This window comes from Stylophora pistillata, chromosome 10 (genome assembly GCF_964205215.1).
Source record: "Stylophora pistillata chromosome 10, jaStyPist1.2, whole genome shotgun sequence".
Taxonomy (NCBI): domain Eukaryota; kingdom Metazoa; phylum Cnidaria; class Anthozoa; order Scleractinia; family Pocilloporidae; genus Stylophora; species Stylophora pistillata.
The window spans coordinates 29,811,591-29,826,251 of record NC_142528.1 but is presented as its reverse complement, the minus strand read 5'-3'; the positions used below and the strand labels follow the sequence as shown (position 1 = coordinate 29,826,251).

The following is a 14,661-nucleotide window of genomic DNA, read 5'->3' as shown; positions in this document are numbered from 1 at the left end:
TAATGCACCAGAATATTGCTCAACAATCATTACTCTTAGGCAAAGATGGAAGATGAGCTCTATGAGATTGCAATTGAAAAATTAAAAACATGAAAGGCATGTCAGCATTCTGTCACTTAAATTGCCATTCCTTTTTTGCACACTGATTCAGATTTCTTACAGTGATTGTAAATTGATGGCATTTATTGCAGCATATATCAAATTTCTTTGATATACATATCGTTTAATGTATATTACAAATTTTTCATTTGGTGGATATTAAAAAATATGAAAGAGAAACAATTACATTCTTGACGTGCTTATCTGTGAATTAATTACATGGATTAAAAAAGGTCTAAAATATCTGTGGTAAACATTATGCATACAAATAAATTAAGAACTTAACCCTTTCACTCCCACAATCTCGTTAGTAATTCTCCTCCTTGTCTTTCATACAACTCTTGTGATGTTATTTATTTATTTATTTATTTACAAGATTTGCCGACAGGCAGGGACACCGCAACAGCTTTGCGCCAATCACTGCGGGCCCAGTAACCCACCCATCCCACCCCAGGGGAGGACATCCATCACACGGTAATCTCGTGCGTGGAAAATATCATTCATTCCCTAATTGATATTTTCCTCCATTCTCATCACTTGTCTGCTCGAGATTGTTTTGATATTGTAAGGAGAAATTCTGTCTTGGTCACGCATGGGAGTTAATTAAGTAAGTATTACACCTGGAATTAGGGAAAATAGTGTACACTAAATGTTGATAGTCACCATGTACGCTCGCTAATACAGTCAGATGTGCATTTGGACATATTGTTAACAAAATAGAAAATAGCATAAAACGAAAAATGTTAAATAAAAACCAGTTTCTACCGATAGGAGTTTAATCTACTCTGTTCGCTGACGATCAATTGATTACTGTGGTGAATTTTCTTTGTCATATTGATTGCTGCTCTCATTCTGAAAAGCGTCCCCGAGTCGCCGCTGGCCCCTAAATGAAACAAGAGTAATGTCTGTTAATAAAATAAGCTAAAATTTGCTGTTCGAAATTTTTGGTAGTTCCATGATGGGAAACTTACATAACTGTTTACATAGAACAGCATAATACTGTAAAAATTGTAAGAAATAGACAACTTTTTTGAGAGACATGTTTTGGCATGCTTATGCCATCTTCAATCAATGAGTAACAGAACGTGAGTAATTATATAACAGACAAGTAGATGAATAAAATATTTACAGTAAGAATAAAATATTTTATTCATCTACTTGTCTGTTATATAATTACTCACGTTCTGTTACTCACTGATTGAAGATGGCATAAGCATGCCGAAACATGTCTCTCAAAAAAGTTGTCTATTTCTTACAATATTTTTATCATACTTGCTACTACTACGACCTTATGGAAATACTCTAAAAGCTTAGAACAAAGAACGTACAGTGAGATCAAGCTGGGATGATGCAGTCCTCTTTTAGATACGAGCTTCCGGGTACATGGTGAAAACAGATTATCTGTTGGACTCATAAAGGTAGGATTACTTGATCTGCAAAGAGATGAAAGAGATAGAGGTAGTGGGTCAGCAAAAGAATCATGATTAACTTTCGAAATTTGATCAACTGTTTCTCCTCTATCATTCACCTGATCGACGCTTTCGGTGGTTGTTTGTGCAATTCTTGGTCGTCTTTTCGACTAATTTCCTCCATATTTTGTGGATTGACGTTTCTAAGAACAAAAAATTCTTCTATTTTGATTCGAAGTAAAATAACCAACGGACAGCTTGCCGATCGAATGGAAATCGAAGACTTTGAAAACAACCGCTATTTTCCAAATTTGGTCAACATTGCCATATTTGAAGCAAGCTACATTGTTAGCCAATATGGCGCACTGATTCCATGGTTCTAATGCGGTAGGGTTGGATGAAACAGGAAAAAAAGGTACAGTTGGTTGCTTTTTCCAAAAAAGTCAGATGATTCACTTCTATTGGGCCTTTTTAAGTCTTCTAAGTTAAGAAGGATTGTGTTAAACCTCCATTTTGTACGAGAAACGGCGTGACGCAACACACGATACCCCAGCATGTCCAAAGTTATTAGTTAGCTCTCAATTGTCTTCAAAATCACTCCATGTCGTAATGAGATGTTTACAAGAGTATGGTTGTGCAAATTTTCTCCATCAAGTGAAGATCGAAACGTACATAGATTCACTTTTGTAAAAATACAACCTCAAGGTTGTATTTGATCAGTGCAGACGCCATGCTAAGCAAATAATTAAAAGTGAATCATTTTACACAAATTAACTACTGCAGCGTGCTAGCATTTTAGCGTTTGTTTGAAAGTTTGTCGTTTTTTTTTAGCGATCGATGAGATCGGCATTGAATACAGGGCTTTACACAAAGTTTAATTTGCGAGACAGAAATTGTAAAAGGAGTGAAAATTTTCCACTTTTCCATAATTTAGCCTTGTGTTACTTCAAATGAGCTATAATTTGACTTCTCTTGATTTCGAAGTGTGCACATCATGTAGGCTAAGAAACGTTGTTGAATTATAACAATACTTACTGTAATAATTATTGCTGGAATTAACAAGTCAGAGTGTTCAGATAATTCTGAGCAAGTTGAAGTTTATGTGTGACAGTTAAGAATGGCATTCTTTGCACACCTGTTTTGTGGCCAGTTGTAACTGACTTGTCATGGTTCAAGCCACCATCCTTGTTTCAGCCAAGAGGGGAGAAAGAATGCATTTGTATATTTTCCCAGTATGTTATCAGTCCCTTATTGCACCCACTTTGCCCTCAGAAAAATAAAGTGTTTGGTTCTCAGAACAGATATTGTTTTCTGACAGATGTCCAAGCATATTTTTGGCAAATGGAGTCTAATTTTAACTCATTTTTAAGTGTCCTAGGTATTATGCTCCTTCAATGTCATGTTAATAATACTTCACTACTCAGCAGGGTTGTCACTAAGCAGTGTCTGCCGGCACAATTTGCTGTATGATAAAGTGGTAATTGCCAGCTGAATTTTTGCCTGTTGATTGCTTGGTAAAGCACAACAGGTACTTCTAAGGTTACACACTTACAATCATTCACCACCTTTGAGCCATGTCACTTGAAATTTCAGCGGGCCATGTAATTTCTTAGCAACAACCCTGGTTACTCATGTCTATTTTTAATGTACAGGAATCCATTATGGAAAGCAAGCCATACCCTACACAACCAGAAGATCCATACAGTCAACATGGTGGAGCATATTACCAACCAGACTACAGCCAGTTTGACCTGGTGCGAGCCACACAGTATGGCATCTTTGACAGATGCACTGAACTGATTGAGAAAGAAGGAGTAGATGTGAATACTTTAGACAAGGAGAATGTTTCGGCATTACATTGGGCTGCAATCAACAATAGAATAAGAATTGCTGAGTAAGCCTGATAACATTTTCATTCTTTTGTTAACATGTTTGTATCTCCACTCTCTTATTAATAGGTTGGTTCTAAAAATTCTGCACAGGACTGATTAAAGGATTGTTAATAAGTAAATTAAGCAGCATTTTATGTGTTTTTAAAAAGATTAGTTAGTCCAAACCTCCATAATGTTTTCACTTACCACAGGTACTTTGTCAAAAACGGAGCTATTGTTGATAGGAAGGGTGGTATTTTGGATGCTACACCTCTTCATTGGGCTGTTAGGTTAGTGGTCTTGCTTTTATTGGTTGAAAGGTAACAAATTCTGATTTTTGTGTCTTTAAATGGCTAAATCACATTTAATCACATATAACTATTTTCCAATTGGCAATTTTGTTCACAGGCAAGGCCATCTTGAGATGGTTGTCTTTTTGATGAAGCATGGAGCTGATCCATCATCACTTGACATTGAAGGTAAGTGTTGTGGACGCAACCAAAAAATTAGATTTAGAACTATTCTCGCCCTGGAAACAAGACGCTCATCAAACTACAATGTACTTAGTTCAGTGATGGGACCAAAGCATCGTCATTTTATTTAGATTACCAAGATTAGATTTACACTAAAACAATTAAATTCTTTGCTCGTCCTGTTGATATGTGAGATTTGATTCAGCTTCAACCACCTCAACTATCATGCAGTAGAAATCTTGAGCTTATAACCTATTTGTTTGATGAAAATTGATATTCATTGATTTTGTTTAACAGGGTGTAGTTGTTTACATGTAGCTGTACAGAACAGTCAGATGGGAGTTGTGGCTTATTTGATTTCTAAAGGAATGGTATGTATTATTTTGATAATAAACAATTGATCTATTTCCAAATGAACATTTTTCCTTAGTGAGGATAGTTTTCTTTGTCATGAAAAAATATTTGATTATCTTATACTGGCAATTAAATTTGTTTATCACAGGATGTTGATTTGCTAGATAGAAATGGAATGTCACCTTTGATGTGGGCATCTTATAGATGCTTTGGGTGAGTGTAACTTTAAATTTGTATCCCTTGAGAATAAGATGAGTTAAAATGTTTTATGCAAGGCAGGGCAAATGGACTAGGTCAAACCTTTGGAAATGATGTGGAGTGGATTTTGTAGGCCTCCAAGCAGGTACACAAAAAGAAAGTGTTATTAGGGAATTGTCTGAATTTGAAGAGCTCTGTTGAAAGATGTAAATGTGCAGAAACAATTAGTGTACCTTTATGTTTGCCTTATTTATTTATGTTACAGTTTTAGATAATAATTATTGTTTCATGGTGTTGCACTAGGTTAGAGCTGACAAGAATGCTGTTGACAATGAATGCTTCAATAGCACTAGCTGACAAATTTCATAAAAATACAGGTAGGAGTGTTAGACAAGTCATTTTAATTAAAAAAAAACAATTTTGAGTAGTATCTGCAATAATTCAACAAGCTAACTAGTAAATTAGGCTTATGTACTGTACTTTTTGTGCAATAAACTTTGAACAACAAAATTTATGCACTTATCAGTCAGAGGACTTTTCCACAAGAAAGTGGCCAGTCATGTAGTGCAGAGCGCTATCCACACTTTGAACAACCAGGCTAGGTAGATATGGTTATTGATATTAAGCTGTGAACTTTGGGTGTGTAGAATCACATGCTGAAGAAACAGTGGTGTACATCATGGTATGCAACAACTGCAATTAAACCTTTATGAAGCCAATGTGACCTGTAACCCTCGGCTTTCAAATGACAATTTATGTAACAAAGCCCAAACCTGGTGACAATCATTGTCTGTTTTTCATTCTTAGCTTTACATTGGGCAGTGACGTCTAATAACCACAATGTGATAAGAACACTTCTTAAAGCTGGTGCCAGCATGGATGCTTTGAATGCCGAGGTACAGAATCTAACAGTGTACCTTTTACATGTAACTGGAAAGAATCTTTGGGAGACAGTCTTTGTCTTCCTTTTTGGTCTCATTCATAGCTGTAAAAGTGAGAATCTACAAGACAGTTCTCTTTCATCATTCACATTCTCATTCCTAAATTAGCCTTTTTCTTTATAAAGTCACCTTGACATGCAGTACCTCAGTTCTGAGTCCTTCCTCACAGCTCCACTATTAAACAACTTTAAACTGCTTCCAAGAATTGCAAATAGATGAGGACAGTCTGGAGTTCAAAGGACTTCTTTGTGATTTTCTTTAAATCCATGCTGTGCTTCTGAATATTTTTTTTTTTTACTAACACCTCGGCAGGGTCAGTCTCCGTACGACTTGGCAAAACAGAAGAAAAGCAAATGGATTGTGGTGCAAATGGATTTAATGAGAAGAGATAAAGGAGAAGGAAAGCCAGTATTTTTGCAATCTTTGACCAGAGACAAGGTGGGTGTGGTTCAGTTGAGGGGACTTAACACTAAATTACAATTAGTAACGACTGACTGTTCAGAAAAATCTGTTTAAGAATTAATAATATACATGAAAAAATTTCTCAGTTCTGATTGGTTAAGATTAATGCAGTTTTCAGTTAATTCTGTGCAGAAGAGAGTTAATTCAGTACAGAAGAGGGTTAATTCAGTGCAAAGAAAGAAACAAACCAGACATTCTGATTGGTCAGAATGATTGGTCAAGGTCAATGTCAAGGTCGATGTCAAGGTCGATGTCAAGGTCAATGTCACTTGCAGGGTTTGAATAAATTAGTTTTGCACGTGTTGCGCGCGCCTCTCTTCTGCGTAGTTATGAGAAACTAGCCCGTATTTTTTCATGTATATTATTAATAGATAATCGCATGATTTTCTCATGCAATTTGGAATAAATAAGCACTTGTAAATTTTTTCAAAGACCACAAATTGCACTGGCCTTACGGGCTCATGCAATTTTGTTAGTCTTTGAAAAAATTTACTCGTGCTTATTTATTCCAAATTGCACTCGAAATCATGTGATTACCTATACGAATAGGCCCTCTTTAAAATTTTCTTATTTTTTTTTCAAAAGCGAAACAGTTTTCTTTGAGAAAGCTATGGCATAAAGAACTGCATTCATTGAGTAACTTACTAGGCTCTACGAAACTGAAAATACTAAAGCTAACCTGGTATTTGTTGAAATCTCTTGTTAGGCTGTTCAACGCTATGTTCAAATAGGACTGCCCTTCTTCATCATTTTTTCAATTGGTGCAATTTTGGAGTATTCATCGGCATGGTTCATTTCTCTGCCGCTTTTATCAGCTGTAGGAATGATAGGGTACTATACAATGCAGTAAGTACTGTTCAATCTGTTCCATGCCTTAATATTATATGGTGAAACTGACTGACTCTCTGATTTGACTGTGATGTACAGTTGGGGAATGACTTGTGGTGACAAGGGTTGCTGGGAAGGCATTTCTTGCCTCACCTTGTGAACTGCTGCTGCTTGTCATAGAACATGACCACTTGGTGTGGATCTGATATGCAGCAAGTTTGCTACTTCAATTTAGGATGCTGGTGTTAGCTAAGTTTTGATTTGAATCACCTTCTAGTCAATTTTCAAATGGAAGTCAATGAAGGAAGATAAACTGCTACAGCAAATTTTGAAAAGCTGGTGGATGTAATTACTACAATTAGTGCCAAACACTTGGGGTGTCAGCAATTCCTAATTTGCTGTATAAGTTCACTTTCCTTCATGAACGTGTATTTGATAATCAACTTTTATGGGGCTGACCTCACTGGAACTTCGAGTCCGTACATTAGTCCCTCATTTAGTACTCTTTTTTTTTAATCTTTTTATCAGTATTCTTTGTCACTAAATGGAAGTTACTATACAAAAAAATAAAATAAAATAAACTGAGGCTTTCACTTGAACCCTTGAACCTGACATGGATTAACTTTAAATCTGTTTTTTTCTGAGTTTCATTTCTCAAACTTGGTTTGAACTGTTGAACATAGTGCCAAGTAATCAAAATACTCTGTTTTAAAACTGTTTCAGTTATTGCAGTGATGCAGTTGTTTTTCCTAATACTTTTTTTGCATTACTGCCATTCACTCACAGTTGGTTCACATTAATCTATTCTGCTGGTAACACAGTTGTATTTGGCTGGACACTGGGCACCAAAGCTTATCTTTACTACAACATTTTAACGGTCTATTTGTATTATATCCTTTCCAACATTGTTCTAGTATGATTTACTGCACAGTTAATTAATATTTCTTGTATTTTGTTAATAATTTCATACTTACCAGGGACAGCATGTTTTCCAAAACTAATTGCTAAGGTTTTGAATTTCCATTTAAAACTATTTTGAAGCAGGGAGAGAAATGCTTGAGCAGCTACACAGTACATGCAGAACCACTGAGGCCGGTTAAATCTATATACTTCGTAAAACGAGCAAACTCGTATGAGATACTTAAGTCTATTGCTTTTCAATGAGATGTAAAAGAAAGTCAACTGAAAGCAATATTTTAAACAATTTAATTTGTACCAGAACGGGTATGAAAGGTTGAACTTACTTGGACGTAAGCGATTGAAACCTAACTTATAACTCCAGATTATTACAATCACTGTCCACGTATGCCTTAATAAATTTACCAGCCCAACGAGTTGGAATTAATCTTAGATATTCGGTTTCGTTCATCATGATGAAAAAGATGGGGTGAAGGTTTCTTTAAATTTCGTTTTCATTCAACTTAAAACAAAGTCAAGTTTTTTTTTTTTTTACTACGTTTAAATCAGCGAGTCAGATGTTCGAGAATTATTTGTTTCAGTCAGTGCCTTAATTCTTGAAGTCAACAATTAGCATAGATTGAACTAACGAATAACCACCGGGTAACATGCGCAGTAATTTAACGACACGTTGCACGAACGCAATGGCTAAATTTGATCTCGGTCTTGGTTTTTCTTTGTCGGTCTTAATTTCACGGTTCCTTGAATTACCAGCTTGAAATTTTCGGTTGCAGTTGTTGTCATTGGTAGGTACGTCTCAGTTTGCGCATCACAGCGCTTTTGGCCCAGATTTTTTGAAACTAAAACCAAAGTTTAATGCCAATTGGAAGAAAGGGAAGATATCACGAGCAGACAATGCAAATGTTAGAGAGAGCAAGTCGCACTTGGGCTAACTTGTGCATCTGATTGGTTAAGTCGAAGGCGTGGCGCGGATTTTCTTGAACGACCACAGAGAGAAGTAAATGGAAATCATACCAATCTCAGATTACTTTCGACATTTAAATTAATCCAATTTTCTGTTTGCAGAATTTTCCAAGGGGGCAACCCTGCAAGTCGTATACCCTTAGGTGTCTACCTAGCCACTAAAATCTACATGTATACCACTTGGTTTGTGTTTTTTTGGCCCTATATCCTTTTGAGTGATATTTGTTTATTCGAAAGCGTAGACCCGTTTCTTTTTTATTGCAAAGCAAAATTAGTGAGGGGGTGGTAAAGCCATATTTGACCTTGGAAATAAACATGCGTACAAGTCAAGCTCGTTTGCGAAAGATGGCTTTACTGCCCGTGATCCATTTTCTTTGCGCCTGATGAAAGTCGAAGAATCTTTCTAACAGAATCTGTAGGGTTATCGACGGAATAACAGAAAAATATGCTTTCACATCGTTTCTCTCCACCTAGGAATGGAAATTGATGGGAAGGAAAGGATACCAGTGAACCCGGGAAATCACGGCTAACATACTAGCGGATAACCTGTCATGAACTAACAAGTTAAACTTAAAGAATATAAAACGAAGTTTAGATCAAGAACTGATAACTGAAAAGTTTGATTAAACTTGATGATACAACAAAAATTTCTACGAGGAACGCTTTAATTGAGTTTATTAAGATAAGTGAACTGTTTGCGAGTTGTTTGATTAACCGTGACAAATAGTCTCTAAATTACCTAAGATAACCAATTGACAAATGATTTGTTTTAAACAATTTAATGAATGCATATACGGTAAAATGATGATATATACAACAATCAAACACGATTAACAGCTGAAGAACAGATGTTTCAAAGGCAGCGTTCATGAGTGTATTGGTTGTTGATGCAAATTCCTAACCAGTCATCTAATATACTGAAACCAACCACTTAACGTTCTAAAACTAATCACATGACATGCTAAAGCTAATCGAAGCAGGTATGACAAGCACGTGAATGGATTTGAGAGCGTTTTTCATTTGATTGTCGTAAAACCAAGACTAAAATAACCACAACGGCCAATCAGTGCAAAGGATAATGCACGTCATCGGCGTCTGGGCGGGAAAACGCACACAGCCAAATCACCAGTGGTTAGAGTTTTGCATCTGATTGGTTAGGAGGATGGCACGAGTTTTCACGACCAATCAGCATAGCCAATGCAACCTGAGAGTGCATTCGACACTTGACTTATACAAAATCATTACAATTAAATGGATTGTACCGCTATCCTTTACATCCATTTTATCCAACGTGTTCTTATGTTCAAATAATGGCGTAATCTTCATTTATGAATTTATGAGACATTTTCCTTGACCATTTACTACATGTTGATAGCCCGTTCATCTTAGCATCATTCTTTGTCAACACCGTTGGTTTGTATTACTGTTTCTACAAGTCTTGGAAGGCAGATCCGGGGTATATCAACACGACTACATCTGAACAACGACAGGTAGGACATCAAAGGTGTGATTTTAGTCCTACCAACTTCGAAACCGATCAGAGAACGAGCGCAAAACTGACAGTGACAAGAGATTTGTAAGGTTAGCGAAACAGAGATAGGAGAGCTTCGTGAATACTGCCACTACTCAACCTTGAAGTTTATCCTTGGTATCGTAGAAAGCTTGACAAGTGACGGCCTTGGAGAAAATATATTAAACCTTTTTCTTTTGGTCAGGAGAATACTCGCATGTATTCTTGAAAACATTCTCAACACAATTTTGAACATAAACACTGCGCTGGTCCTCTGTCGGTTAGCAAGAATTTAAATTTTACATAATCATTTTCCACTGGGAGACCATTGGGATAAAAACCACACCTCGTACACATTAACAAAACATGGTGATTCTGGTATTACTCAATGCATAACAACCTTTATTTCACTGAACCAAACAGCGGAAGAAGTTTTTAGCAGATAATATTAACGAGGAGCCCCAGCTATCGTGAGCCTTTTATTATTCTCTGATATAATTTATTTTTTGTGGTCTGTTTTTCTCCTCAGGCTATTATAGAACTCGTGGAAAAGAATTCGTTTGACTTTACAAAGTTTTGTTCGACTTGTCTAGTAAGTTATAAGAGGTCGTGGTGGACATTTTCTTTGAGAGAATTATAGCCTGGATTGTAGGCTCTCCTTTCCTCCCAATGCCCTGAGATGACTTCTCTTTCGCCTGGTTGCCGTCAGGAGATTGGGACGAGGAGATGCAGATTCACTTGAAACTTACCTAAGTTTTTTAGTGAAGTTAGTGTAGGGAACAGTTGATAGTCTACGAGTGTGAGTTAGAAATGAGATGGTACACGCATATTTAAGAAGTGCCATGAATTTGGTTGCCTCATTTTAAAGTTGTATTAACTTGACATTTTCATTACCATGTACTTCTTTGAGGGTTCTTTTCCTAACGATTATTCATTCATTTTGCTTACCATTTTAAAAAAAGGGTCTATAGGTTTATGTTACTTGTTGATTAACGGACTGTGTTGTTACTCTTACAGTTACGAAAACCTGTCCGATCAAAACATTGTTCCGTTTGTGAACGCTGTGTAGCAAAGTTTGATCATCACTGTCCCTGGGTAGAGAATTGTGTTGGTAAGTAAACGCCATGAAGATTATTATTTAGGCTTCAGTTTAAAATATCCTTGGAACAAGAAACCTTGACTGTAACCGACAATCGCAAGTGTGCGATATTACGTTGGACTTGATAGTTTTGTTTTATTGGTTCCAAACAGGTGTTGGTAACCATCTGTACTTTTTTGGGTACCTGTTTTTCCTGTTTGGTATGATTCTCTGGTACATTTATGGAGGAACCGTTTGTAAGTGTCTTGTACTTTAGTTAAATTAAAACTCTCAAGAATTGATTCACTGTTTGCATTTTTCCTTTAGCGTTAAAAACAATTTGTGCCAGCTTTTTTTCAACCAGCAAGTGTACTTTTTTCAGATTTTGTTAAAGCTTGTGGTCCCTACCAGGATGGAATCTGGAAAGCCGTTACTCAAAGCACACGCTGTGCACCTTGGATCACGTGGGGTTATGCCAACGCCCTGTTTCATGTGATGTGGGTGGGCGCTTTGTTTTTCTGTCAATGTTACCAGGTATGACTGGCTCCTGGCGTGAACACATTTCTTATAGGCGATATTAACCCTTAACACCCCAATATAAATTTCCCAAGATGCTGGCAAGGAGAATTTGTTTAACAATAGACCATCTTACAGTTGTGTACTTAGTCGCCAAGCCTTTGATATGAAGTGAGGCTGAGGGTGACATTGTTGTGATAGAGACCAGTATCTAGTTAGCATGATAACAAAGAAATTTGCATTTGAAAAGCAGCAACATCTGTATCATAACATGGTCACCCATAGCCTCACTCCTGTTCAAAAGGCTTGGCCACCAAGCCCACAACTGTAAAAAGGACAATTTAGAGCTTCTTTAGTTGGCGATCTTTTCCTTTATTTTTTGTGATTCAGGAGAAATACAAGTCATTATTACGGGCCCAAGTGTGATGAGATTTTTGTTGTTGGTAGAGGGTGAAAATTTCTGAGCTATGGAATTTTTTAGGAGTCTGGACTTGGTACGATTCCAAAATATTTCGCCTGCGTGCTGAGTGTGATTGTTGGACTTGAAGAAAGGCATCCGTGTATATCACAAGATTGCTCGGAGAAACTGTGGATACAACAACCTCGTTCCCAGGGTCCCTCTTTGACCTTAGGAAACTCTGAAATATGGAGTGTTAAAGATGGACTGATTTCAATGTTGAATATTTCAATATGAAGTTAAAACTTAGAAATTTTGTTTTAAGATCTTCTGGTTGGCAATGACGACGAATGAACGCTTGAACATGTCGAGGTATGCTCACTTTAGCGACGACAAAGGAATGCCCCAGAGTCCATTCAGGTAACTGGAACACAGTCTTTTGTTTATTGTTGCTTTGATCGCGGGTCTATTTGTTTCACAATTTAGTCGTTCTTGACCTAAGAATTACGATCTGGGCAAGGAAGAGAAATTTTGAAAAATGCGACTTCAGCACAGGTGGTATAGACGCGTATATAACTCAAACCGTCGAATAATAAATTGTTTTTCGTGCACTGTAGGCTTATGTATTCTCTTTCCTAAACTTCGCTGAATTTTTTAACTTTTTCTTTCAGTCGTGGTCTTCTCGGAAATATTGCAGACTTTACAAACATGAATCTTTGCGGTCTGGTGCGACCTTTCCGAGTAGACTGGTACCGACAGTTCAGCAGTGAGGTGAAAATAACCCAGAAGACTGTGTGATACTACTGTATTTAGAATGGACATAAGAAAATTTTGCGATCGCCTAGTCTAAAAAGGTGATGACTTCCTTTGAGAGACAATATCGAAAAACGGCTACGAAAATAATTATTTTGGACTCCAACCGGCGCAGTCCTTTACGAGGTGTAATCAACCGGGTGACTATTCCTGGAAAAGACTGGCTCTAGAATCTGTCAGTTGAGATTTTAGTCAGTTACCGCGACGATTCTCCATAGCGACGAACTGACAGCTGTCAAAATTCGTGCTTATTCCTGATCGGTTGGGTTGGAAACATATGAGGCGTATGGACGGTTGCACGGGTTGCAGTAGCTTTGAGCTGGCTTCTTATCCAGAAAACGTCTCCTTTAGTTAATATGAGCAAAGTGAGACTCACTGAAGGTTTTTGAGACTTAAGCTTTTAGCATTAGACTTGGTTTGAAGTATTCATCAAGGAGAGAGCTTTTCAAATGTTAATGGCGCCATAGGTATTTAGTCAATAGTCGGTAATCTTCACACGGGTGGCTCCAGTAGTTGGCGAGGTTTCCCAAGCAGTTCTTACAACAGTGGGGTCACAAAACACATTATCTTAAGTCGCAAAGCAAAAACTAAGAAAAATTTTTGAGAAAACTGATAAAATCAGTTTCTTTCGTTTATTTTGAAATTCTGTTGGGTAATCAAAATCTTTGCTGATCAAATTAGTTCGCTAAAGATGGCTGCATAGTAGCCTCCTCTTTTATTTATCTTGCATTTTATTCCGCGGAGAAGATACCTTGCGCGAGATTTTGGCTGCTTGAGTGCTCAGACTTGGTCAATAAGGCAGATTTAAGTAAACTGAAATGGACTTCTGTGCCTTTATTTGAAGAAGTCGCTGTGAACAAAACGAACAAGGAAGTCTTATAAACGGTGAAGTAAGTTTTAGGTACTCATGTATTTGTTTATTTGTAACGTTAGTGTCAGTTGTAAATATTTACGTTAGGTTAACAAAGAATTTAGCCAAGAATAATAAAGCAATGCAGTACGTTGTTTACAAGCATTCTCACAAATTGAATTTTTTTTTTTTTTTCTGGTCATCAATACATAGTAATCGCGCAGTTGGTAGGAAGTTTTCTGTATAAGTACGTCCCCGCGTTGAAGATATCTATTAGAGAGATTTAGCTTTGCGTTGACGTGAAACGACAAACGCCAGCTTGCCCTTTCACGTTTCACGTAAAATAGCGTGAACCTTACTGCTTTAGCTTGGCGTGAGGTGGCGTCATGGTGGGTCGCGTCATAGTGGATTTGATGGTGCCCTTGTATGACTTACAAGTAATGGTGTTGATGCCCCTTTTTCCGGAAATTAACTTCTACTTTGTGAGGGAAAAAGTGAAGAAAATCTTACGTACACGGCCAAGGCGAAACAGGTTGCTTTCACGCTGAAACGGTAAAGCGTAACCGGCAAACGTGAAAAAATGGTGAGAAAAACAAGGTCACGTGGTCACCCTTTGCCGTTCACGTTTCATGTAAGGTAAAGTCTGTTTAAGAGCCTAGTGGCCCATTAGGCCGGTGCTTAACTCCGGTTTCTGTAGCATGAAGCGACTAGGAGTATTTCTACTCCCCCTGGATGAGACGCCAGTCCATCGCAGGGTTACCCCCAGCATTAAATTACCGGTACCCATTTAAACACCTGGGTGGAGAGCGGCACTGTGAGAGTAAAGTGTCTTGCCTAAGAACACAACACAATGTCCTGACCGGGGCTCGAACCCGGACCACTTGATCCGGAGTCGAGCACACCAACCATGAGGCCACCGCGCCTCCACACGTTTCATGTAAACGCGGTGCTAAAACTCTCTATTGTTAACTCTGTAGAAGT

General features: G+C 37.5%; 1 protein-coding gene and 1 long non-coding RNA gene across 3 annotated transcripts; one reads left to right on the top strand and one right to left on the bottom strand.

The window, feature by feature from the left end:
- Window positions 1-162: 162 nt before the first annotated feature.
- On the bottom strand, window positions 163-1,781 carry LOC148722629 (uncharacterized). Its single transcript, XR_015992459.1, has 3 exons — window positions 1,628-1,781; window positions 1,428-1,532; window positions 163-982 (listed from the first exon to the last, which is right to left on the bottom strand). It is a non-coding gene; the product is annotated as an uncharacterized LOC148722629 (long non-coding RNA).
- A 57-nt stretch (window positions 1,782-1,838) lies between these two features.
- On the top strand, window positions 1,839-13,845 carry LOC111325438 (palmitoyltransferase ZDHHC17). 2 transcript variants are annotated; one of them, XM_088735977.1, is made up of 18 exons: window positions 1,839-1,923; window positions 3,161-3,402; window positions 3,592-3,669; window positions 3,788-3,858; window positions 4,150-4,223; window positions 4,355-4,419; window positions 4,708-4,781; window positions 5,212-5,300; window positions 5,658-5,783; window positions 6,514-6,653; window positions 8,619-8,721; window positions 9,884-10,006; window positions 10,556-10,618; window positions 11,044-11,137; window positions 11,278-11,361; window positions 11,487-11,638; window positions 12,343-12,437; window positions 12,689-13,845. In XM_088735977.1, the coding sequence occupies exons 1-18, from the start codon at window positions 1,906-1,908 to the stop codon at window positions 12,813-12,815; spliced, it is 1,818 nt and encodes a 605-aa protein (XP_088592103.1). In that variant the 5' UTR covers window positions 1,839-1,905; the 3' UTR covers window positions 12,816-13,845. The 2 variants fall into 2 exon arrangements, with proteins under 2 accessions (XP_088592103.1, XP_088592101.1); XM_088735975.1 differs by lacking the exon at window positions 8,619-8,721 and adding an exon at window positions 7,422-7,527 and having other exon boundaries at window positions 1,840-1,923.
- Window positions 13,846-14,661: the final 816 nt, after the last annotated feature.

Excerpts from the sequence above, each read along its gene's own strand:
- LOC111325438 (XM_088735975.1), top strand. Across the intron at positions 3,670-3,787 it reads CCTCTTCATTGGGCTGTTAG|GCAAGGCCATCTTGAGATGG; the intron begins GTTAGTGGTCTT and ends TTTTGTTCACAG. Across the intron at positions 10,007-10,555 it reads CTACATCTGAACAACGACAG|GCTATTATAGAACTCGTGGA; the intron begins GTAGGACATCAA and ends TTTTCTCCTCAG.